This window comes from Glycine soja, unplaced genomic scaffold (genome assembly GCF_004193775.1).
Source record: "Glycine soja cultivar W05 unplaced genomic scaffold, ASM419377v2 Super-Scaffold_81, whole genome shotgun sequence".
NCBI classification, from domain to species: domain Eukaryota; kingdom Viridiplantae; phylum Streptophyta; class Magnoliopsida; order Fabales; family Fabaceae; genus Glycine; species Glycine soja.
Genome location: NW_021143574.1, coordinates 452194 through 479910, shown reverse-complemented (window position 1 = coordinate 479910; position 27717 = coordinate 452194). Strand labels below are relative to the sequence as shown.

The 27717-nt window shown below is 33.3% G+C and overlaps 1 protein-coding gene and 1 long non-coding RNA gene across 2 annotated transcripts; both read right to left on the bottom strand.

The window, feature by feature from the left end:
* Positions 1-7577: 7577 nt before the first annotated feature.
* LOC114404091 lies at positions 7578-8555 on the bottom strand. Its single transcript, XR_003664810.1, has 3 exons — positions 8268-8555; positions 8128-8186; positions 7578-7999 (listed from the first exon to the last, which is right to left on the bottom strand). It is a non-coding gene; the product is annotated as an uncharacterized LOC114404091 (long non-coding RNA).
* A 1979-nt stretch (positions 8556-10534) lies between these two features.
* Positions 10535-14044, bottom strand: LOC114404108. Its single transcript, XM_028367217.1, has 5 exons — positions 12505-14044; positions 11958-12288; positions 11528-11866; positions 11330-11429; positions 10535-11251 (listed from the first exon to the last, which is right to left on the bottom strand). Exons 1-5 carry the CDS (start codon positions 14042-14044, stop codon positions 10535-10537), a joined length of 3027 nt encoding a protein of 1008 aa, XP_028223018.1.
* Positions 14045-27717: the final 13673 nt, after the last annotated feature.

Below are 27717 nucleotides of genomic sequence, written 5' to 3'. Positions count from 1 at the left end.
AAAAGATAAAAATATTAATTAATTATTTCAGGGAAGCAACAGACAGAGGATAAAAAACGGGCACAACACGTGGATGGAGTGGGAAAAGAAGGAATGCAAAGAGGGGCCACTGGTGGGTAGAGAAGGCAGGGATTTTTTTTAAAATTTTGCCACGTGTCACAACCACACACAACAGGTAGTCAGTGCCTTGTTTGTATAAAAGATAGGAATTATAACTATTTAGTAAAATTTATATTTAGACTTTATAACTTTTGAAATTATTTATCACTTATGTTACACTATTGATTATCAATACCATAACTTAATGCTAAATATACGTGCCAATTTTGAGGATAATATGGAGCATTTTCCTATTTGGTTGTTTTTGCTAGGATGAAATTGTTGAACTGATACGCAACCTTACCATGGTGTGTTTTGAAAGTTATGAAATTAATTATTGATACAATTATCAATGCACTACAAAGTTTAACCATTGAACAATTCAAGTTTAATAGTCATATCACATGCAAAATGCAAGCAATTATGCGACCAAATGATAAATATATTATTTGTTTAAAACAATATTATATTAGTAATAGTATATTAAGGGGATTGATTGATCATGTAAATTTCCTAACACCATCTTTAATCCCCGCAAATAAAAATTACGAGTGTAGTATGAAATAATTATTATTATAAATTAATGATAGATAGTTTTTAGATGTGCACCAAGAGTATATTTCTACATCGACAACCAGAGTTGTAGAATTCATAGATGAATTTGATCTGTTAGCAAAGTCCTTTCCATACAAAATACTAACATAATATTCTAAATTAATGGTTAAAAAATTAACTATGAATGATTTTATTTTATTTCAAAATATTACATTAGTAAAGAATAAAGTAATTTTAAATTAATGAAAACTTGGAATTCAACAATAAACATCATAAAAATTTATCTACCACAAGATTGTTAATAAATATTTTTTATACTAGATATTTAACTAATTTTTGTGAATAGTTACAAGATGTTTCCATATGTGTTAAGAGAATAGGGTTATGGATGGGATATTTTACGTATTTAATTGTAAACTATTAAGGTGAATTTTCTCTAATAATCTTTTAACAAGTCATTTTTGAAACCACATGCTAAGCATTCAGCATTTGCTTTATATAAAAATATGTTCAATTATTGACCACCAAAGTGATCAAACTATCATAATATGAATAGGGATAGTTGTGCACGAGTGTTCGACTTGGTAGACAATCCATCCTTGTTTATCCACAAAACAAACATTATAATAATGAATATATGTATCCAATAAAATAAATTATTTAGCATGATTACACAATGATATAAGAAGCGAGAAAGGGTAGACGCAAGCCTTAATTTTTGTTAGTTATGAACTTATGATGGATTGTATCAGAAAGAAAGATCATGACTCTCAAGCATTACAATATTACTAGTATATACAGAAAAAAGTAGACTATTTCCAAATTATAGGGACGAAAATAAGATAATTTTTGCAAGACTAAAATTGAATTTGAAAATTTTTAAAGGGGCCAAAAATATATTTTACCCTTTTGAAAATAGCACAGAATATTTTACCAACCTGAGCTTTTACGGTTGTTCCATCTTTGGAACCAGCTTTTCCGGTCCCTGCAATGGTGCTAACTCTTTTGCTGGTTGGATCTAGCTTCTTGATCTGATAATTTGAAACTTAACAAAGAAAATCAAAATAGGGAATTCAGTCAACGAGGAAAATGGAGCAAAAGCCTGGGCATCCAATCAATTGGCGTCTTTGTAAGCGACTTGTATCATATCATGTATGATTCCAAATTCCAAACCTCCAAGAGATAGGTTTGATGACATAAATATGAGTAAGCACAAATGTTCAGAATTAAACCATGTATAAGACCTTAACTAGGTTTTGTAGAAAAAGAATTAGGTACCTTCGATGCGTTTGACATAAAAAGGTTACTTTAGTATAGTTATCTGATGTTTAAAGGAGTTTATGCCTGCAAGACACCAAATATTGATTCCTAATAAAAAGCCGGATGACCAGTCAATCCTTTCCTTATGAGAATAATACATCAAGAATGAGGAGAGAATTATTGGAAACTTCAATAATGAAAGGAAATTGGAAATGTGCAAAAACAAAAGGAACATGTAAAATATTCTAAAACCCTCTCACAGTCTCTCTCTCTTCTCTATAAGATATACTGCATGCGAGAACCATAACAATTCAAAAGTATTTGAGTTGTCTACCTTGTGATTGTAGCTATCTGCAATAAAAATTTCACCATCATTTCCACACAACAACCCCCAATGGATGTTGAAGAAGTACCTTAGAGCATATTCCATCTTGATTACCAAACTACAAAAGGTTTGAGAATATAAAGGTAGGTTATGAGGAGAAAAAAATCTAAAGAGAAAGGTTATAAAATATATGATATATCACTAATTATTAAGGATTTGTGTAGCTCTGTGTTTGAAGATCAAAGAACATTTGTATCATGGTTGAAGAGAAATTAGCAGAGCAAAATGAAGCACTAAATATATAGAACCATCAATGGTCAACTTGTTTAAGCTTGAAAAAATAATACTTTTATAACAAATTATTTTGTAGTTTTTTCTTTTCAGAAGTTACACTATTTTAGCATATGAGAAAGGCACTAAAATAAATTTTTTTAGGTTTTTGCTTTTATAAAATATTTTAATTATAATACTTTTTAAACATGTTTTTTTAATTTTAAAAAAAAAAACTTCTTTAAAAAGCTAACAAGTACGCCCTTAGATGGCCTAAGAGAAGTGGTAAGTATAGAAATATTACAGAAGCAATCTAACACAATACAAGAGGGATTCAGGAAGATTGTTTTTGAAAACCATACATTTGATATCCAATCATATAGTATTAATATAGCATACAAATATGCATAATAACTATAAAATAATAACATATTTTGAGCATCAGGGTATTAAAAAGTTACTATAATAGAATCCATAGAAAAAGAACTGAAATGCAAATAAAGTTTGATATGAGGAGGGGGTATTTTTATTTGATGTGACACCTACCTTGATCCATTTAAATTTCTTTCATAGCCATCACCACTAAATACTCTTGTAGTTGCATCCAATAAATTGTGCTCCCAAATCTGATTTTGGCCAGCCATATGCATGGCAATATTGATCTTTTCTTCAAATTGATGAAAGCAGACATCCCAAGGGGAAATTGATAATTAAAAAACTTAAAAGAGTCTAACTTTATATATCAATGCAAAGGCCCTTCATCCTCAACATTTACTAATCAACTTTATCACCAAAGAGTCTCCTTTTCCACCTCCAACATAATCAGAGCCCTTGGTCCTATTTCCAGCAAGAGTCCTAACTTTCTCATTAACAAAATCAATTTCCCTTTTAATACAGAAAAAAATGTTAGACCTTACAGCAAAAAACTTTTTCATTGAAGATATTGAACAAAAAGTTATTATTGTATTTTAAAAGTAATAAAGTGATCTATTGAACTTACATACAACACCTTAACTCGTGCTCAATACGAACACAACACCCAAGTTCTTTTTATCAAATCAAACAACAACATTTTCTTAAACTTTTTAAGAATGAAACTGTGTGCAGATCAATTTTGATATTATGACAAGATGCTGTCACATATATAATAAAAATGAAAATTGGACTACTGATTTTTGAAGCTGCCATGTACCTTAAAACATTGTTTTCAGTGTTTACAACATAAAGTATATTTTTCTTTTCATTATAAGCAAGGCCCTACAAAAAACAAAAGAACATGTACCTCATATTGATGAAATGCCACAATTAAGCAAGAGCTAAATACATTAGAAGCTAAAATGTGATCTACTTTATTTTGTACCTGAGGGCAGTTAAAAGTAGCATCATCGAAGGAACCATCCTTCAAACCTTCCTCCCCATTGCTCCCAATTTATACGATAAAATTCCCATCAAGGTCAGTAACCACCTGAATACCAAACATGGCCATATGAACTATTGATAATTTTAGTAAGCAAACACAACTTGCTTAATAATATAGAGAATAAATATTATAGTTGCTTGCATGATTAGAACTCAGAATGCAGTATGCCAATTTAGGGTTTCAAAAAAAGGGTTTCTTCTAATTAAAAGTCAGTATATGTAGGGTTCAAATTAAATGAACACAATGTCAACAAATTTGTAAGCTTTTTACAAATACCAAACACATATGAATAAAAGCTATAACAATCGAACTAGCATGAACAATAAACATGCCATCGGACGGCGACAGCTGTGACATTGGTACTTACTATGGGAAGAAGGCAGCTGGAAACAATGGAAGCTAGGATGTGCACTAGGTGAGACGTGGGATGAGACTGAAGCAAAACGAAGGGCAAGATAGGCCTTGTGGCAGACTTTGGACCTCACGGGGGAATCAAAAGTGGTGGTCACAGTAGTCAATTCAAGTAAGGCAAAAATAAAAATGAAAGTGAAACTATTAATTTAAAGTGAAAGTCAAAATGAATAAAATAATTAAAAATGACTAGGATCAAAGATAGTTTTTATAAAAGCATCTTCGTAATGTTTACATCAAAGGCGGTTTCATAAAAACCATCATTAACGACGTAATATAGTGGCATTAATTGGAAAAATACCACCACATCATTTACTATATCGGTTTTTTGATAACCAACGTAGATACTGCAACGAGGAAAAACCCTTTTGTAGTAGTGTAGGTTCTTAAATGTAACTTGCTCATGTACTGAGATATCAGCTCCTTCATGATGACTTTATCCATCGCTAGAAAAATCTCACGTTGGGTATTCTTAAATGTAACACTACTAATGCATGCCTGTCTTTTCTCTGCCCAAGACTTGTATTAGAAACCACGAAGGTGAACTTGTTATAGCAAGATTCTCTTTCTGCCATGGATTGATCTCTGCAAACAATGCGGAGTCAGCCTCTCTCTTAGCTACCATTAACTGGGTTCTTCATGACAAGAATTGAATCTCCATAATATTGTTTTTGAGTTGACTGCAAACAACTTCATGATTGCATTCACTCCAACACTCTTTGCCTAGACTAAAAAATTTGGTCTTTCAGTGAAAAATGTAAAGAGTCTGTCAGTTTAATTCAAAACTCAGTTGTGATTTTAGTATGATAAGTAAATCAAGTTGCTTAGCTCCCAACTAAAGTGTCTAGATTACATGCTAGTTGTCAGGTTTTCTATGATATATTTGCTTGTATTGAAACCACTATTATGTAGGAAGTAATGTAAGCCGTTTATAGTAAAAAAAAATAAAACAATTTTTCCTCCTACATACCTTAGTCTGTTGCAAAGTTGATCTAAATCTAAGCTTTGATTTTTTAATAGATAATACACTAAAAATCCTCGAATCACTCTTTTCTTATTTTATCTCTCTATTCCTCTCTTCCTCTCTGCATGCTTATCTAGTGAACTAACTATTCTTGATGAAGCAAAATGATTGAAGAGGTTTGATCTATTTTTTCCCTCAAGTTGGCATGAACGAAGATATGAAATTGCACTTAATTACTAAGTGCATACGGCACAATTTAATTTGTAGAAAGTAATATATATATATATATATATATATATATATATACACTTTAACAACAACCTAAACATATCTTATCGAATTTATTTGGATCAAACCTGCTCTACTATTTTTTTGACTTTACTCACTTTAGCTCTTCTCTAAGTGCAGCTATGCATGTAACTTGCTGTACTTTTTGTTTTCTCTTGGACTTTACTCACTTTATTTATATATATATATATATATATATATATATATATATATTAAGCACAACCATAGCATAGAAATATTTTCCGCACATAAGTACTTAGTCAAATTAACAATCAAAGTCATATCCAAGTAAATGGATAGGCTAACAGCACAAGCTAGTAAACATGTTTAAACAGGAATCAACAAAAGGTAATTAGATATTGTCTAGCTAGGAAACATAGTTATTTCAAGCACAAATAACAAGGTTGACGCAATAGTAACAAAGAATATTTTGATAAAATAATGTGTCAGAGAGATTATCTCCTCCTCCCGCCCGATATCCTCTACGGAACGGTCTTCAATGGCTGAAACTTGGAAAAATCCAGGTGCATTGTTACGCTCATACTGGCACTTAAGGCTTTATTCTCCTTCACAATATATAACCTATTTCCATAATCGATGGGGCAAAATCGTTTTCCATATCATGAATATTAAAAAAATTGAATTCATCAGGTGACGACATATCCATAATGACGTTGTGAACGATATTCACCGCCTCCAAATTTTCCAAGGAAGTGAGGAAACTGATCAAAGCCTTCATGCTCACTACTGTGGACTGAATGATGAACATCTTCAATTTAGGGGTAGATTCAATCAAGGCTTCTACTGGATTTTCTTTTAAATTGCAACCAACACTACAAGGAAAATGACTTATACCTACAGTCAAAATCTGTCACTAGAAGTCCAAAATCCGTAGGTAGATGTATAAAGGACTTTGTCCTACAGACGTTTTTTGCGTCAACTTTGAGGGGGTATATAGTGACAACTAATAATCTGTCACTATAGGCTTTACCTACGGATATATTTTTACCTACAGTCAAATTTAACTATCACTATAGGTAACACCTACTATTTTAAATGTGTAGGTAAAAGATATTAATTTATACCTATAATCTCTAACTGTAGGTAAAAGTCAATTTACTTGTACCTACGGTCTTCTGTAGGTAAATGTCATATAATAATAAAACTAGTTCCTAATTACATTATTTTTTAATTATAATTTTTAATTAAATATACATGAGCTTAATTAAATTTGAAAAGTTACAACAACCTGCTACATACAATTAAATTTTTGTTAGCCTAATTTGTGATTGTTGTAACTAGATTGTGAGCTTTGAATGGAAGAAATCTAAACATATCTTTAGTGGTTGACCTCAGAATTTATTTGCTCTCAATTTGAAATTCAAATTAAATGTATATGTTGTGTGCTAATCACGTGGAGTTATGACTAATGACTAACATATTAACATCACTTTTGCCTAGAAAAAGGTTACAGTGGCAAGATTTAAGAACAAAAAAGGGAATGTTTTTAGAACATGGTTCTTCTATATGTAATATCACGGAACAAAAAAAGAGCCCAGTAGTATTAAAATGTTGCATGTGCAGCAATTAATTTGGAATCTTGTTTTAACTAGCTGTTTCTTCCATCATAAGCTTGGCATGCTCCTACCTTTTTCTCTCAGAAGCAACAAATTATAGCAACTCCATGAAGCCTGTTTCACAGCAAGAAAGATATTTGTTCTTAGCTTTTAGTTTTACTAGATATGACATACTTCAAAGGGCTACGTGACAACTGTAATTAAGATGACCCTAAAGCCAAATTGATTGTGTTTTCTGTTGAAAGTTAAAAAAGATTACTTTATCTAGCATACTTCTGCACAACTAATTAATTACATCAACTTATAATTAATTAGAAATTGTTGAAGGGTTACATTTTATGAAGTTGATATGCAGATGAGAATAATTAAAACCTAGGAAGGACATGGAATGGTCAAACAAAATGAGTATGCAACAATAATAGCCAAACATTCACATGAAAATAAGGTTGCTTTTCTGCTTCACATTTTTCCCACCCTCATTCCAATTGTAAAATACTCTTGCTTTAGCATAGGTCTTTCAAGTATGTATTTAACAAGTATATATCACCCAATAACATATACAAGAAAACAAACCTCAAAAAAGAAAAATGGGACGTGTAAATTTAACAATATATTATCACAAGCTGGTCCAGTTAATCAATAATTCATTTAGGTGATCCCATCCAGAAAAGATCAATTAGATGACCCAATTATATATTTATAGTGGGGACACAAACAGAATAATCATGTGGTTGATGCTGCCATCATCTTTTCCTTGACCGTGAGAGCCTAAAGAAGGGTCCAATTGCACGAGGGCTTTCCAAATCATCATTCAAGTAAAAGGAACAAGACTGAAGCATAAATTATAACATTCAACTGCTATTAAAATAACATAATGATGATATATTCTATATATCTATCTATCTATCTATATATATATATATATATAGTTAAAATATAGTACTATATTTCAACTCACCTCTAGCTAAGATTGTTTGTAGTTTGATGATCTTTACCGGTAGAATCATTTGTAGGTACCTAAATTAAAAGAATGTTTTTTCTTTGTAAAGTATCATATCATAGTTAAATCGTTGAATAAGTAGAATTATAAATTCATACCTCTTGATCTATAGCTTCTAAGACTTGATTAATTTGTGGATCTTCTGCAAATCGTACTTTAAGCACAGCTACAAGGTTTCCAAGCAAATTCTCCAACTTTTGAATTCTATTGTTTGTATAAGAGCTTTGAGATGAACTTGCTTGATGTGGAAGCTTGCCAAGACAACGCACACGTCCTCTTTTTTCAGGTCCTTTGACTTTTGAATATATATCATTTGTCCAATCAGTAGAATCTTGGGTGCTTTGTAAATTTTGCGAACTCTCTGCTTCAACCATTTTCTTTTTTAGTTCATCCTACATAAATACACCTTATAAATTAATATCATACATCAATATCCTGAATACTTCAATATCACTAAACAAAACTCATCTCCACATTAGTTACTCCCCCTCACCCCATAACCTTATATTAGAAAATTGAGCAAAACAAAGAAAAAGTATTGAAATAAAAATTAAAATTCTTATAATTACAATAGCAACCTTTTCAGTAACAATGCTTCCATCTTTTCGAGTTCGAGTGTCAATATAAATTTCTGCCCTAGAAGGTTGCACTCCCTTAGCCTTTGTAGTCTAACATTAGTTAAAAAGATCAATCATCCTATTTGTATTAAGCAATTTAAAAATATAAAAAAGGCAAACCATCTCATGAATCCGTCTTGGAAGATTATTGGTTCCCATGCAATGCAAGTCCTCATATTTTGAGCGGCTCCTTTTGTTGATGTTGCTTATTTTCTATAACCAACAAATATAAAAAGTCAATAATAAAAATAAACATATAATATATAATTGTTATGTTAGCAAAAGGTTGGTGACATTGTCATGTATACCTGTCCTTTCTCAGAACACCAATAATGTACTAAATCACGATATTGAGAAGGATCAACCCTTGGATCTGGGATGTGAGCAATCATTTCCTCCTTAATTTTGCTCTCATCATATCCTTTTGATTTCAGTTCATATTTAAATTGCCTCCATTTTAGACTCATGTCATCAATCAATATTTTCTTTGTTTGTTTAGTTAATTCAGGAACAAATCGAAACTTACTCTATTATGAGTATCATTAACAAACAAAAAAGATCATTTTGTTAGACATTAGAAGACATAAAATTTTACAAGAAGCAAGATGAAACAACACTTATAAAGTTTTATACCAGACCTGAATTAATTCAACCATGTCAGTAATATAGTCCTTAGGCATGTCTTTCCAGCTAAGAAAATTGATAGGAGCACATTGGTGTCTCCTTACCAAGCTCCCAATTGCATTCAGTAGAGTTTTCCCTTCCCAACCCATAGGATTGCCCCAATGATCTACTTCAACAAGTATGAATTCTCCATCTGGCAAGTCCCACACATCTAGCATATGTGTATAACCTCTGGTTCTCTTTTTATCTAAATCATTCATGGATATGACATTTATCAAACACACACACACACAGATTTGAACTATATGGAAAAAAGAAACTCACTAGTAAATTTAATCTTATCATATTCTAAAAGATATTCAACTCAAACAGAATTGTACATATAATTCTAACCCAAAAAAGCATATGTGTATAAATACCTTTAGTTGAACTTTCACTTGCACTTTCAAGAGAAGTATGAGACTGAACATGACTATCTTCTTGTATGTGTTGTTCTGTTTGTGATTGTTGATTTAGTTAATAAACAATTGTGTTATAAATAATTTAATATAAAATAAAGAAATTAAGTTAATAAAATCTTTATACCTCCTTCAAATTGTGCATTTTCTTCAAGTATAGAGTTGTTATTTTGGTTCACTTCAGTAGAGCTTTCAATTGATTGCTCTTTTGCTTGTGATTGACCATCATTTTGAATGATATTCAACTTTCTGCGCTTTCCCATAGTATGCTGAATAAATCAATCCAAAAAATAAAATAAAATAAAAATTAGATATAACTACATTATTGACTATGATTTTTTTAAACACCATGCCAAAAAATAAAAGAAGAATAAAGTAATTACCTAAAAGGCAAATTTAGATTGCTTGTAAGCTATTTTTTCACCAATCTCCAATCACAAAGAATCAAACTATTGAGGAAACAACGAAACAAATTTTGATAAAAAACGGATAACATCATTATATTGTGAGTGATTTTTATACATAACAAAAAATAAACACAAGAGTAATGAATAATAAGAACAAAAAACTAAAGAAAGGAATAAGAGTATATAAATGTGACAAAATTTTCAATACATGTATACTCAAACTATAACCAAATGTTCAAATAGAACAAATAAAAACAAATCAAAAGAAGTCTGCATCGCTCTCATCACCATCTATATAATTATCATCCTTGTCATGTGGTAAAATGTTCTCCATAGGTATTGTAACTTCAATGATATCATCACTATCATCGGCTTCTGGTCTGATCAAATCATTATGATTTATCTCTTGTAAGACTTGTTCATTCCCTTGATCCGTGTCATTGGATTGCTCATCACCCATATCATATACATCTCTGATTTTAGCATGCACAACAACAAGCCAACCATTTTGTGTTTTATTCTCCACATAAAATACTTTCTTAGCTTGAGATGCAAAAACAAATGGATCGTCACATATATCATTCCCTGTATGTTGCAAATAATTGAAATTCACTAATGTCATACCGAAGTTATCAATTTTGCAACCCCTGTTTATATCAACCCAATCACACTTGAAAAGTATAGCCTTATATTTTCCAGAATAATCCAATTGAATTATATCTGTTAGTGCACCATAGTAGTGGATTTCTCCCTCCTTTGGGTTTTTATCTCTTGAACTGGCATAACTTAATGTCTTAACAGTTACAACAATGCCACTGTTTTGAGTCTTCAAGCACCTTTCACGTGTCTTTGTATGAAATCTAACTCCATTAACAATGTACCCGCTATATCTTCTCACTATTTCTAGTGGACCACGAGCTAACCACTTGATATCATTTGTCACTAGAGTGCTGTCTTGCTCTTCCAATCGTGCAACCTACCACAATTTTATTTCAAATGGTTAAAATTTTAAATGAATGCAAAATTTAATATTATTGATTCTTCTTAAACTTACTCTTTCACGGAACCAATCTGGAAATTCTTTACTATGAATTTTGTCAACTTCATATGGAGATAATCGACGATTTTGTCTCTTGATAAGATCAGTATGGGCTCTATGTAAAAAAGGTTAGAAAAAGTAAGCATTATCATTGATAGAAAGATATTATACAAATATTCAATAAATAAATGAACGTGAAAAAAATTGTATTACTTTCGAAAGTGGTCAACATTGTTGCTATTGAAAAGCACATATCTATGTGCTTGAACCAATGCTTTCTTATCAAGAGAAATCCGAGAAGCTCTTTTTCTCTTCTTCACATTGAATCCAACTTGCTTCTTTCTCCCCAATGGTCTACCTCTAGGATTTAAAACACTTACATTTTCCACAAAACATGAGTCATCATTTCGAGCAAATTGATTAAAATGAGTCTCCACCCTAGATAGATATCTTGAACAAAATATCAAGCATTCATGAGCTAAATATCCTTCTGCAATAGATCCTTCTGGATGTGCTCGATTACGAACAAATGACTTTAGAGTCAAAAGGAACCTAAAAAGAAAATTTTAGGTTACAAATTAAGATAATATCATTTTACTTTATAACTCTAGAATGTTTTAAAATGATTAAAAAGTATTCATACCTTTCAATAGGATACATCCATCGGTAATGTACAGGTCCTCCAACTCTTGCTTCATGTGCCAAATGGATTACCAAATGTACCATTACGGTGAAAAAAGATGGAGGAAAAATCTGTTCTAATTGGCATAATGTTAGAGCTACTTGATGCTCTAGGTGCTCTAAATTACTCTCATTAAGCACCTTGCCACACAACTCCTTGAAGAAACAACAAAGATCGGATATAGCTAAACTCACTTTGTCTGGCAAACAACCTTTCATAGCTATAGGAAGAAACTCTTGCATTAAAAGAATGCAATCATAACTTTTGAGACCGGATATTTTGTGTTCCTTCACTTGCACACATCTTGAAATATTAGACAAATATTCATCAGGAGATTTTATTGTTTTGAGAACTTCCAAAAATGTTTCTTTCTCTTTTGAAGTCATTTGGTAACAAGCTCTAGGAAAATATTGTTTGCCTTTACTTGGGTGCATCTTTGGATGTAATTGGCTTCTAATATTCATATCAACAAGATCATAGCGTGCCTTATCATTGTCCTTTGACTTACCTTCTAATTGTAACAACATCCCAATAATGTTATCACACGCATTCTTTTCTATGTGCATAACATCAAGATTATGACGGAGCACACTATGTTGCCAATAAGGCAATGTGAACAAAATACTTCTCTTTTTCCATGGTGACCAATCCCCAACTCCATGATATTCCATCTGTCTCAAAGAAAAAGCTCCACTAGGTAGATCAGGTGGAGCTCTAAACTCCTGGGTTCCATCAAAATCTCTTTTATTGTATCTCCACTTATGATCGGGCTCTAACCAACGACGATGACACATATAGCAAAACTTTCTACCATAACGCAACCACTTTGAGCCAATCTCAAAACCACAACATGGACAAGCATATTGGCCTCTAGTGCTCCAACCAAACAAATTTGCATAAGCAGGAAAATCATTAATAGTCCACATAATTGCAGCACGCATTTGGAATGACTCTTTTTTACATGCATCAAACGTTTTTACCCCAATTTCCCATAATTCCTTTAATTCTTCCACAAGAGGCTGCATATAAACATCAAGGTTCATACCTGGACCTTTTGGACCAGGAATAAGCAATGAAAGTATAAAATTAGGTTGCTTCATACACATCCATGGAGGAAGATTGTACGGAATCAAGATAACAGGCCAAGTGCTATGGGAAATTGCCATAGTTTTGAAAGGATTAAAGCCATCAGTAGCCAAACCTAGTCGAACATTACGAGCGTCACAAGCAAAATCAGGATACTGACAATCAAAATTCTTCCAAGCAAATGAATCAGCTAGATGCCTCAGGAGTCCATCTTTAGTACGACCAACCTCATGCCATATCATAGAACAAGCTGTTTTTGGCGATACAAAAAGTCTTTGCAATCTAGGTATAAGAGGGAACCAACGAAGAATCTTTGCTGGTATCTTTTTTCTACATTCAACATCATTAGAGTTATATTTCCATCTTGACAAATTGCATTTAGGGCAAATTTCAGCATCAGCCAAATCCTTCCTATACAATATGCATTCATTGGGACAAACATGAATTTTTTCATAAGATAGACCCAACCCTGAAATAATCTTTTTTGTATCATAAAATGATTTGGGCAAAGTATTTTCCTCTGGTAATGCATCACTTAACAGCTCTAACAACATCGAAAAACTTTTATCAGTCCACCCATTTAGACACTTTAAGTGATACAAATGTACAAGGAATGACAATTTTGTAAACTTCTTACAACCTTTATAAAGACTTTGCTCTGCCTCCCTTAACATCTGATAGAACTTTTCTGAATTATTATTGTCTTCAGATTGTTGAACACTAGGTCCATTCATTAATTCTCTAGAATCTCCATCCTCCATATTTATATCTGTGTCATTACTCTCATTAGTTGCATGCATTGTGAATGCATCATGAACCAATGTATCCATATCATGATCAAACTCCCCTTCCACTTGGGATGTATCTAAAGAACTAGATGGGCCAACTTGTTCACCATGAAAGATCCAAGTAACATATCCTTTTAGAAATCCATTACTAATAATGTGCTCATAAACATTCATCCGAGAGCGCCACTTGCAATTGACACATTTGGTACAAGGGCATAAAATTTTTCCATCCTTTGATGATTTCGCAAATGCAAAATCTAGAAAGTTTAAAACTCCTCTAATATACTTCTCTTTATTAAGAGAATTGTAGTCTATCCAACTCTTATCCATTTGATAAAATAAACTGAAAAAGTAGAATAAAATAGACATAATAAATTAGTGCTTAATATAACTAAAATATCCAGGTATAAGTCAATCACAACCGTGTTAGCAACTATAAAATTAATAATGTTAGCAGTGAAAAGGACAAATTATTTTAATTGCCTAGCTGGAAACAAAATATGAAAAATAAAACACAAGAATACAAGAATAGCATATATATGTTAACAAGATTAATTTAATGACAATTAAAAAAACCTAACATGATGACAAGTAATTTTGAAGAACCAAATTGAGAGTACTAATTCTGCATTAATGAACCAAAACAATAACTTTGACTCTTGTGAGAATTTTAACTAATAACTAAATGTCTAATGCACTGGAAGCCTACTACCACCAATATATTAGCAGTTGAATCATTGATTCAGTTAAAATAAAAAAATTGCATTGATCATTGATTCGGTTAGCATATTGGCGCTTAACAAGCTACTGGTCAATCAATAAATTAATAGTATATTCTTTCCTTAATGATTGCTTCATTTGATCTCATAAGAAAAAATCACATGTTTATTTATTTTTACGATAAATCACATGTTTGTTGAGATTATGTTTTCGGTGATCCTTTTTTATTATTAACTAATTTATTTTATTTAATGACATTATCACCTAAATATTTTCATTTAATTGAGATTGTGTTTTCAATGATTTTTTTTAAATTTTTAATATCAAATTCTAATGAAAGATAAATTATCTTAAAATTATCTTTTGTTCTCACGAATAAAAAAAACTAACAAATAATAATGGATTATATTTTTTCACCGTCATACATTTTTATGAATTTTTATTAAAAAATAAGTTAAATTTGATCTTATAAAAAAACTAAATGCTTTAGACCTTATAATAAAGACATAAAAGATTAGAGCTTTCTCAAGCATAACTTTTTTCCTCTAAATTTAATATTATTTTTTAATTTCTAGTACTCGTTTATTGTTACATATACAATTGACACGGTTTATTTTATTTATATTATTATGCATTATATTTTACTATTTTATAATACAAATGATGACCTATATTTTTTTATTTTACTTTAAATAATGATTAAAAATATTTTATTTTAATAATTTTTTAATTTTTTATATTTTAAAAATGAGTTACAATGAAATGACCCTTTGACCAACGACCTACTGGGCTAGCAACTATTCCAGCCTATCATTAAATTGACCTGAAGCAACTTAACTCAAAAATGAGTTGACCATGATGTCTCTTTAGATTGATGTGGCCTTAATTAATAGCTCTAACTTATATTATAGAAAATTTTTGTTGGTGACATGTTAGTATTTTAAGCGTGCCATGTTCAAGATTGGTGAGAGAATGCGGCAATGTTATAAAGACAATATTATAGGTAGGCTTTTGGCACCAATAAGTAAGAGATCGATATAACTGAGTGCTAGTTGCTTTCTCAAATTATATACAATTTAATATAATATTTTAAGCTTTCTCAAGCATGATTAGAGGAAATAGATAATCTTCTAAATTTTTTTATTTAGATGGAAAGACCATAATTTTGAAAAGTACCTGAAATATGATGAGCCCAATGAGGACTGGCTATGTATCAAACCCAAAGCTTCGATACAGATCAACTGAATTTTGCACTAGTGTATATCCTCCAAATTGTAGAAGTGTAAGAATCTACAACAATATATCAAAGCATTACAAATAATCTCATAGTCAAATATTGCAATGCCTTTTTCCGTTAAACAGTAGAAGGAAAGACACTTGCAGTCTATATTAATCATGTTATTGAAGCTTGGGAAGTATAGTGAATTAGTGATTAGGACTTAGGAAAATGGCTTCAACTAGAATTACAACTTTATTGGTAGAGCATATATATGTATCTTGGCATAGACAGCAACATCTGGCACTATCCATCTTTAGCTATCAATAAGAAATAATTTATGCACTAAGCTATGGGCCAATTATAAGATTCTTTCATGGTATATACAAAGTTTTTATCAACTTTCTTTAAATTCTTAACCTTCTCTCATATCTTTAGTTCAAATTAAATAGGAATGTAGGAATGTAGGAATGGCCAAAATTTCATTTGGATCCAACTTACCAGGTCAACAACTTTGACAGCTGCTTTATCATATCTTGCCTTGATCTCCTCTGCCAATGCCTATAATTAAAAATATATTAAAAAAAACTCAGTAATTATATAAAACTGGCACATAACTACCTGTAAATTTAAAGTTGTAGCTGTCCCAGGGCTAACCATTTCAAGCATTATGGAAAAGGGAAAGTTAGTATCATCCTCACATAAATATATTCGCATAAGCTGGCAATTATTTTCAAGCTAAATTTAGAATATTCACAATAAATAATCCTGCTTCCGGAAGCAAAAGTAGAAATACATGATTGGTTGAGATCATAAGCAATTGATAGTCTTCAATTAGCTAATAATTTCTGGACATAGACGCCCCATTGCATGACTAAATAACACAAAGAGACTAAATATGTGCGTGTCTTAGTTCAAAGGCGATTGGAAGATACTGAAAGATACACAGTTCTTGATCCTCAAGTACTAGTAGGCCAAAGAAATTAAATATATGCAAATCTGAGCTCAAAGGCCATTGGAGGGTGCCAAATATAAATATATAGTCACTAAATAAATCTTTTTATTTTATATATTAAATAAGAGGATTTCTTATTGATAGTTGAAAATGAATATTTTGAAGTATTTTAGTGATTCTTGTCCTTTTAAAAAAGTTTTACCTTCCATACAAACTGTTAAGAACTAAATTCTGTTTTTTTATATATAAAAAAAATCGATTAAGAGTTAAGTTCTTATCAGCGTACTAAAAAGAAGAGTTTAACTATAGTGCGAGAGTTTATATAGTTAGAAGACAACGTCAAATTTCATCTACCTAAGATGCCATCGTACTCTTACCAACCCATATAGGAACTATTTTTCTTTTTTCTTTTCTAGAGAATTATTTATCTTGAGTTTATAACTTTTAGTCTGGTTAAAAATTGCTTATGACGTATATGCTCCCACAAAAATTAGCAACTATTTGCATAAGTCTACTTTTATTATTATTATTATTAATCAGGAGATTTTTAAACTTATAAAATGCTGTTTGAAAATCATTTTGCCTGTTTATGTGTTCAGTAGTACCTGGACTGGATAGTGGGACTAAATCAGTAACAATAACACTTAACTGTAAATATAAAATATTTTTCTAAGGTAGGACTAAATCACCTTGGATTGCTTTATTTGAACCTTTTCACTCCAAATCACCTTGGTAGCCAAAGACAACACCCGACAAAATTTGAACCTTTTCACTCCAAACACTGGATATGAAATAACATGATAGCTTAACAAACACATTCAAGACTACCAGCAAAAACTACAAACTTGAACCTTCCAAACATTCATAGATAGTGCAAATTGCAATAAGAAAAACCAAATTAACAACCAATCAAGATTAAAATTACAATCAAAGCTTCAATTCAAGTTCAGTAGAACTAAGAAATCACCTTGCCAGAACCTAAAGAACTGGGTCACACTGACTATGAGAAGAGAGAGTCTTAATATCAGGGAAAATCAAAGAGACGAAGAGAAAAGGAAAGAGTCCTGCAACCTCAAACTGGATTTTATGGCATGTAAAATCCTATTATGAACATTTAACTCCAAGTATCAAATGATTTTATTATTAATAGAAAAGAGATCCAACAGATCTCATAGAATACAAGAAGATGTCTTGTAAGAACAATAAAAAAAAAAAAGGTTGAAGAGAATTACAGGTATACTTGTTGCCAAACTCTCCTCTTACTCAATATCAGATTTCTCAATTTTGTATAGTTCTATCACCTTTTAAGCTTGTCTCACTCCAGTCTCCAATCTCCAACTTCAAATAATCACATCTAACAATCAACTCCTTAATCTGCAAATCAACACAACAGATTCATAATGTCATTCTTCAGCAAAATAAATTTATTCATGAGCTATATTGATTCACACTCACCACTCAAATATCATGTAATCTATGATATAGAGTTTGGTTCTACTGTAATGAATCTTCTCTAACAGCTGGAGGCATCAATTTAACAGTTTCCCATGTATCTCCCGCATCAACAACTTAGAATTAGCAGCAATGTGTTTGCTTTTATAAACAATATCTCTACATAATTCATGTCTAGGAGCAGGCCTCATTGATCTTAATTGAAATAGGGGATGTGTTATAACATTACTACTATACAACTCTCTCGCTGGATAGACATGCTTCCACCAGAAATCAGATAGTGCTATTTTCATTAAATCCCAATACTCGGCATCGCGGTATATCCTGAATAGACTACTACCATTAGGAGTCCAAACATAAAAATCCAAGTGTTAACAACAGTCAGATAGATGAAGTGCATGTCTGGATCAGAGTCCAGAACGTGAGTAATTGGAAAAATTCATGTCAGAGTAGGTAATTAACGCAGAAGCAACAGGGACTAGCTTCAAGTTGATGGACGTCCGTGGCTCCTGGACGTGTTCCCAGACATGCTAGAAGTACAAATTAATTATTTGAGTTGGTGTTCGGAGGTTGCTTTATTTTTTATTTTTTTTAAGGTAGGACTAAATCACCTTGGATTGCTTTATTTTCTTAATTTCAAAACTACATGGATTTCATTCTCACCTTAAGTTAACTATATATAAGCAATCATGTAATCTAACTTTGACATAATAATAAACTAATAATAGGTCTGTACAAAGCCGAATCCCAATATTCAACTTCATAGAGATCTAACAGAGTACAAAGTAAGATTCTCACAAAATAATAATTAATTCAATCATACAGAGTGTAGTCTATATGGGAAACTTGGACCAATAGAAACAATGTGAACTGAATAGGTTTTCAAAAAAGCCATGAACAGAAGTTCAGGCAACTAACATATCTCCTACAACACAGTTTAGTGACTTAAATCCCCAACTGAATTCAAATTAACTTAGGGGCTTAGGGCAAATGATTCAACCCCATTCCCTTAGAAACAATCTTTTCCAATTAAAATGCTTTAAATTCTATCAAATTTTAAGTACATACAACGATGCGAAATTGTTGAACAGAACAAATACTAAGTAACATTGCAATCCAAGGCCAAGTTTCCAATCCCTTTTTTTTTTCCTTCCTAACCTAAAGTCACATACAAACTCAAAAAAAAAATACCACTGCGTGGTGGCGAAAATTTTGATGTAACAAACAAACAAACGTCAAGGAAACTCACAGTGATTCTGTCTTCAGTCCTCAAGTCCCTTAGCTCAACGCTTCGAAGAAAGCCGAGAATGGAGTTCTGAAGAAACCGGGGAAAGAGTGAGTTTTAGGTTAAAGAAAAATAAAAAAGAGTGTGAGAAAGAAAAACGTACAATAGTAGTAACCTCTAAATGGAAAGAGAGTTACAGATTAAAGCATTAACACGGGGCCGTGGAGGATGAGAGCTCGAAGAGAGAGGAAGAGAGAGGATGAGAGCTCGAAGAGAGAGGAAGAGAGAGGAAGAGAGTTACTAACCTGCGGAGGAAACAATTTTTCTTTAGAGCGAAGAGAGAGGAAGAGAGATAGATACCTGGCAAAGAATGTGAAAAGCAATGAGGAAGAGAGAGGCCCTTGCAAAGAAAGATACCAAACAATTGTGAACCCTAGCAAAGGACAAGAGTGATCTATACGCGTGGGGGAAGCGTTAATTATGCTAGGATTGTCTTCTTATGCTGCAACACAAATAATCTAAATTAATCCATAAAAATAATGTTAATCTAAATTAAAATTTAATATTACTAATTAATATATTTTATCTTTAAAATTTTGAACAATTATTAACTAAAAATTAATTTAAATTGAATGATTATTTTTTGAGATTGAGTATTTACTAAAAAAAACAAGAGACTAGTATTCAAATTCAAATAGTCTTAAAGAGTTTTACCTACACCAACAATCGTAGGTATAAGGCTTTTGAGGTTATACCTACACCAACTAATTATAGGCATAGATTTTGTGAAATTTTATCTACATCACGTAGTTGTAGGTATAAGTTTTTTAAAATTTTGCCTACACTGTGCTTCTGTAGGTAGTAATTCTTTTGAGTTTTATCTACATTAATCACTCATAGGCCCAAGTTTTTTGGAGTTTTACCTACATAACATAGTTGTAGGTAGAAGTATTTTTTTTAGTTTTAATGAATTTGCCTACACCAAATAATGGTTGGTATAAGTGGTTGAGTTTTACCTACATTAGTTAGTTGTAGGTAAAAGTATTTTTGAGATTTACCTACACTAGTGTATGTCTGTAGCAAAAATACGTCTGTAGGCATAGATTATTTTTCTTGTAGTGCAATTTCATCCGAATGATGTTCCTGCAGAATTCGCAAATTGCAGAAAATATGTCAGATGTAATGGTAATGGACTCAAGGCCCACCTTGACTTCATTGCCATATGCTCTGCTTCTCTTGAAAAGTCACATGTCCTTGGTAAAACTAGTTGTTTCAGATTTGGGGTCCTAACAAAACAAGACACACACACGCTTATCAATCCCATATGGAAACAACTTTTATATAAATATTATACATGGCATTTAATTTAGACTTGAGAACTAATATTGATGAAGTATTTTTGTTTTAAAAGGTTGTTTAATAATGCATGTACAAATTAAGGGGTAATTAAGAATAAGAGAAAATGTTACCTTTCAATAGCTATGATGAACTGCTCATCCGTCAAGTAAACATTGTAGTTAAATACTAAGCAATATGTATTTCCATTACTCAGACTTAGAACATACTTTAAGAGTTGAGTAATTTTTCCACTTGTACGCTTGTAAGCTCCTGGCTGATTATTCGGTATGTTCAAAAAGAATGAGCTGTTAAGTTTGGACAGATCAATTTTGCACCAAAGAGACGGGTCATGACAAGCTTTGTTCCACATTTTGCAGACCAGTGATGCAACTGCAAGGTCCGCAATGTTAAGGCACATGAAGATTATTGATAGAATACCAATTGACAATAGATCATTCCTCCAGACTCCTTTCTTCACAGCTAACTTGCTGTTATGCATTTCTTGTTAATGCTTCCAACGTATTAAATGTTTCACATCATCATGTAGGCAAATGTAAATCACAAAAAGGAAACTACCATGTACTTAATTGCATATATGTTAGTATTTAATTACCATGAGATCCTTGCCTACTGTAACTTCCCTAATAGAACAAGGTATTGTGACACTTCTTGGATCTTTATGCTTCGGTGGAAGGATGCATCGAATGACAGCACTACAATTTCCTTCCACAACTATTGTGTCCCTGTGGATATACCTGTAACATCCCAATTTTCGTAAACTAGATTAAAAAGAATTGTTATTTATAAATAAATAGAATTTTAAAAATAATGATGAGATTTTATAAATAAATAAATAAGGAGATATAATTATTAATTAAAATAATGATTTGAGAGAAAATAAAAAGGATATTTTATTTATTTGTTTGATAGAGAATAAAATAAAATTTGTTTTTATAAAATAATAAATAAATAAATAGAGTAAGTAATAGGTCAAAAATGCCCCTAGCTATAAATAGCAACATGATAGGTTAGTTTTCAGACTGACTCCTTAGCCTCCTCTGCCTCATAATTTCGTTTTTTTCTCTTTTCTCCCAAAACCCTCTCTTTTTCCTGCAGGCCACCTAACCTGTCTCAGAAAAATGACGATCTCAGACTCATTCACCGTTGGATCGTCGTGAAATTTGAGCACCACGTTCGCAACCCAATTCCGAGCATTCTAACCGTTGAGAATTTCGATATTCTGACTGAGCTAAGAGAAATACCCTTCGCATTGTAGTCTTTTATTTTCCCGCAGAAATCCAAAACTGTCTCCGTAAAACTATGATCCCGGTTTCGTTAACCGTTGGATTTTCATGAAATTTGGATATGTTGTTCGAAATTCAATTGCGCACACTTTCACCGTTGGGATTTTTGAGATAATATTCTTGGAGGGAGAAAAAGGAATCGCATGAAGACAGTACAAGTGGAGGTTTCAATCTCTTCTCCGTCTCTCTGACGTTTGGGAATTCTATCGGAACAGTCTCGGAGGAATAACTGAAGGAATCTCAGGGAACCGCTAGAGATGTTACTATCGCTAGCTGAAGACACGTGATAAAATCATTTGTATAAATTGTTATGTTTAGGTTATGAAATGATGATTCAAACTGTGCGTATGTGATAAATTGAACATGTGACGGATAATGAAATACATGTGTATTGAGATGAGATGTATGTATTGAGTTGTGAATTATGAAATATGCAATCACACAATTGTAAGACCCTTTAAGGGCGACGAGTATTATGATGGGATCCACTGTGGGAACCCGACGAGTTAAAATAATTTTGAAAACAATTGAGTAAATGTGTGTATTGCATAGTTCATAAGTAAAGTGTATATTATTCATGAGGTGTGATAACATGTTAAATTGAGATTATATCATTGTGATTGGGATTAAGTGTATGTGATAAATTGAGTATGTATATGATTGAGATATATATGTGCATTGAGTTGTGAACTATGAATTGTACAATCACACGCCATAATTCCCTTTTAGGGCGACAAGTTAATGCTAAGTCCCTTTTTGGGCGACGAGTTAATGTTAAGTCCCTTTAAGGGCGACGAGTTAAAATTATTTTGAGAACAATTGAGGAGTTGCGTGTTTTGTACAATTCATAGATAGAGTCTGTGTGCTAAAATGTTTTATGGGTTGGACCTGAATCAGGAGGGAGAGACCCTGACGGACTCTTCGGAGTGTGGGCCTTGGGGGTCACACGGTTTGAGTGCTCCTTTAAGCCTATGTTGATCCCATATGGTTGGAGCATTCTCGCAAAACACTGTGACCCTGACTGGTCTCCCTATGATATTACCTAGTGAGAGTGACTTGACTTATTATTGTGTGGTTTGTCTTGTCATGTACTCCTAGGCGCCCGACGAGGTTTTTCACTGACATGGTACCACATTGCATATAGGCTTGAGTCTTAGCATAAATTGTCTCATGCGCTTGCTAATTGTTTATTATGAAATTGAGGTGTTATTATGTCTTGATCAGAACGTGTGATTCTTGTGTAATGTGATTGATGATTGAAAAGTGTGATTGATAGATGAAAAGTGAATTTTGAATTACAAAGTTATGAAATAATGTGAGATATGCTAAGTAAATTGTATTTGAGTACTATATGTTGTTTTGTTTCTCTCTAGTAGTTAGGAATGTGATAACTCACTCTCGATTTTCTGTTTGTGTTTGGATCCTGTGATGATCTTGAACCTTGTGTTCGGGGGAGCAGATGGTTAGGTGAAGTGCTTAAAGGAACCTTGTGTTGAAGGACGTCGGGACACAATGCTCTGATAGGATGTGACAGTGGGGCATAAGTTTTATATTAATTGCATAATGTTAGTCTATTTTATTTTATCTCACTGATTTAACAAAATATTTTTGTAAATTTTGACGGCCTTGTTTCGAGCCGAATATATTTTTAATAAGTTTTAATAGATAATAGTGAAGTGAATGTGAACCTTTTACCCGTGTGAATTTGGTTACCGATATTTTTTATATATTTTATTTATTTATATGTCGGGGTAGAGGGTGTCACAATACCGGTTCTTCTTTGTTAGCATGTCTTTTAAAAATTTGGCATAGAGTGGCATTTGTTGGACAGCTTCTCCAAAAGGCAATGTGATCTCCAGCTTCTTGAAGATGTAAAGAAATTTGAAACCTCACTCTTGCTCCTCTTTGTTTCCTCAACCTTCTCTTTTTCTTTTTCATTTTTCTGATTTTTTTCTTTTTCTACTTCTTCTTTTTCTTTTTCTTTTTGTTTTTCTTTGTCTCCCTTCATCTTTATTTCTATTTCACTCTCTTTTATTGGTTTCTCTCTCTCCTGTTGGTCATCTTCATCTTCCATAACTTCCTCAAGTTCAACAAAATCAAAAACGGGTTCAAGTGCCGGCTCAGCTGTCGGCTGTTGTTTATGCTCCCCCACCTTCTTCTCAGCTTTTCCTTCATCAACATGGGTTGCCATTCTTCTTCTTGTCATGACAGTTTTACATTCCTCCTTCGGATTTTTCTCAATGTTAGCACTAAAGCTGCTTGACCGCCTATCCGCCAACTGTTTTGCGAGTTGTCCCACTTGGACTTTCAAATTCTTTATGGCAAACTCCGTGCTCTTCTGGTTAGACATAGAAACCTGCATAACTTAAGCTAGAGTCTCTTCCAGCTTCATTGTACGCTCGTAGAGACTAGGCCCTTGTTGTTTTGGCCTTGTGGACGGTCCACCCTAGTCTCTATTGAATTGATTCCCATGGTGGTTCCTCTATTGTCCCTGTTGTTGATTGTATTGTTGTCCCTTATGGGCTGGTTCCCCATGTAATTGACTTCATGAGTTGTTGGTTCTTCATTGGGGATACAGCAGCCAGAATCATGAGCTCCACCACAGATGGCACACACTGCAACCTACAAAACAGTAGATGGTAAAGATTATGCAGAATGTAATTAAGTTGGCAACTTACTTAGTGTTTCGTTCAATGCTTCCAATTGCTTGGACAGCAACTTGTTTTGTGCCAACAATGCATCTTGTGATGAAAGCTCTAGCAGGCTTCTTTTTGTTGAAATGTGGGCTCTATCTCTCAAAATAGCAATGTCACTTGCAGCCATATTTTCAATGAGTTCCATGGCTTCTTCGGGGGTCTTTAACTTTATTTTTCCCCCAGCAGAAGCGTCTAATAGCTGTTTGGACTGTGGTCTTAACACATCAATAAAAATGTTGAGTTGAATTGGTTCTAAGAATCCGTGAGTGAGTGTTTTTCTCAATAGACCACAAAATCTTTCTAAGGCCTCACTCAGGGATTCATCTGGAAATTGGTGAAAAGAAGAGATGGCCGTTTTTCCTTCTGCAATATTAGACTCGGGGAAATACTTCTTCAGAAATTTCTCAACCACTTCATCCCAAGTCTTAAGACTGTTGCCTTTGAACGAGTGAAGCCACCTCTTAGCTTCTCCAGACAATGAGAACAAAAACAAGCTCAATCAAATTGCATCTTCAGGCACACTAGCCAATCGAATAGTGTTGCATATTTCAATGTATGTGGCTAGGTGCACATATGGGTCTTCATTTGGTAACCTGTTCGATGGCCGACAAGTGCACCGAATTGCGCAAGTAGTATAAAACGGTAAGAACTGAGTATCGAACTCTCGGGGAACTTGTTTTACTTGGTAAAGTTGTGGTTCAGTAAATAAGGGCCTTTGGATGAAAGTTTGGTGCGTGGTATGGACAAGTATGTAAACTAAATTATTCAACAGAAAATCACGTGAGTAGTGGTGTGTGAAGACAGATAAAGAATGTGTTGGTCTTCCTACTGGATGACTGATGTTATAATGATGTTCTCTACCTAACAATGTTTCTGTGTTCTATGTTGTCTCCTGGACTGCTAAACCCCGATGTCTCATGAATGTTTAGCCTAATCCTAATCAAGCATCATCCTTAGATCCCTCTTGTTGGACTAAACTTGACCAGAATTGCATTAAGACATACATACCAACAATTAGGTTATCGTACCCCCTTCCCTCGTGAAAATACGATAAACTAGCCCCGTCCTATCAAGTTCTAAGGATCAAACCATTTCCTAATGTTGAATGACCCTAACTGAGCATGCATCTACGTGATCAAGGAAAAAGCATACTAAAAATGAAGTACTGATAGCACAGAGAACACATGAAACATCATTAGATAGATATAAGAGTATTTACATTAAGTACCCCGTAGGAAGAACCAACTGAGGATTTAGCTCTCCATAGCAGTGAGGCTTCTTTTACAACAAAGAGAAGAGAAAGTGAAAGATTGAAGAATTACAGGTAGTAGGGATGTCTCCTCCACCTCTAGAAACCTCACAATCACTCGAAATCTCGTCCAATGCTCAACAAAATAGCTTTCTCTTCAAGCTCGGTTCTCTCTAGTCTCTTCCACAGCCATAACTCTCCAAAAAACTCAACAACCCTCCTCCATGTCAAGATTCAGCTTTAAATAGGCAAGTCCATTGAGAGGCGCGTGCTTAGCAGAAGATAGGCTCGCTTAGCACATGTAAGTGACTTTTGGCTTAGCGCCAGTCATGCTCACTCAGCCTGAAGGTTCAAGCGATGTGCTTAGCTAACTGATTCTCGCTGAGCGCATCATGACAACTCATCTACTTCCAAGATCTTCTTCTTGCTTAGCCATGAACTACTGTGCTTAGCGGATGGCTCGCCAAGCCAGAGAATTGGCTTAGCGAGCGGCTCAAAATCAGCACTTCCACAAACTTGCTTATTTTACCTGAAATTGAAATGGAAAGGTTATTAAATACACAAAAGTGGGATACTAAGTACTTATTACCTATATTTAACAAAAAGTACTCGCAATAATACAAAAACAACTGTAAATGGAAGGAGTGATGCAATCCTCTCTAGGAAGGGACCAGTTACCTGAGCCATGAGCAAGAGGCTCCAAGAGGATTGGGCTAGAGCTACTAAAGAAGGCCCTGGGGCTCTCATGAACCTTAGGGTAGATTTTTGAGCCCATGGGTCAAGGTTGGATCCGCTCTTCTTTGTAAATATTAGAATAGGTTTTTCCTTCTTTTGGGCCTTGTATTTTGGCCATTCTAGTAGTATAGGATTTTAGCCTTGTATTTCAGGGCATTTTAAGTAGTCTTTGTAGTAGGGACTTTTTTTCATGTATTTTTGGAATGGGGTGAGCTTAACTATTATAGGGGTTGTGTAGCTAAGCTCTAGCATCTTCAGGAATCTTCTCAAGGAAGCTTCTCAAGGAAGTGAGCTTAGTTATTAGAGGGGTGTGTCTATCTAAGCTCTAGCTTCTCAAGGAAGTTTTCTCAAGAAAGCTTCTCAAGGAAGCTACCTAGTCTATAAATAGAAGCATGTGTAACACTTGTTGTAACTTTGATGAATGAGAGTCTTGTGATACACAACTCAAAGTTCAACTTCTATCCACCTTTTTCTCCTTCAATTTCGTGCACCCCCCCTCTCTCTTTCTATCTCTCTTTCTTTTCCTCCATTGAAGCATCCTCTCCAAGCTTCTTATCCAAGGCACATTCTTGGCGGCGAAGCTCCTTCTTCCATGGCTTATTCCCTAGTGGATGGCGCCTCCTCTCACCCCTTCTCCTTTATCTTCCGCTGCATCTCCATGGTGGAAAATCACCATTGAAGGACCTCATTGAAGGTCAAAGATCCAGCCTCCATAGAAGCTTCACAAGCAAGCTTCCATCAAGTGGTAATCAGAGCATAAGAGCTTCAAGTAGGTGCTCCTTAAACTTCAATTAATTTTCAGCTTTACTGTTAGTGCTTAGCTCTACTGAGTTTTAAAAGATTGGCTAAGATTTTGTTAAAACATAAGCACTTAGACAATGAAGGAAAGCTGGAGTTGCTGCACATGATGTCCAACGTTATGTCAAAGAATAAGATCGGGCTGCACAATGCACAAGG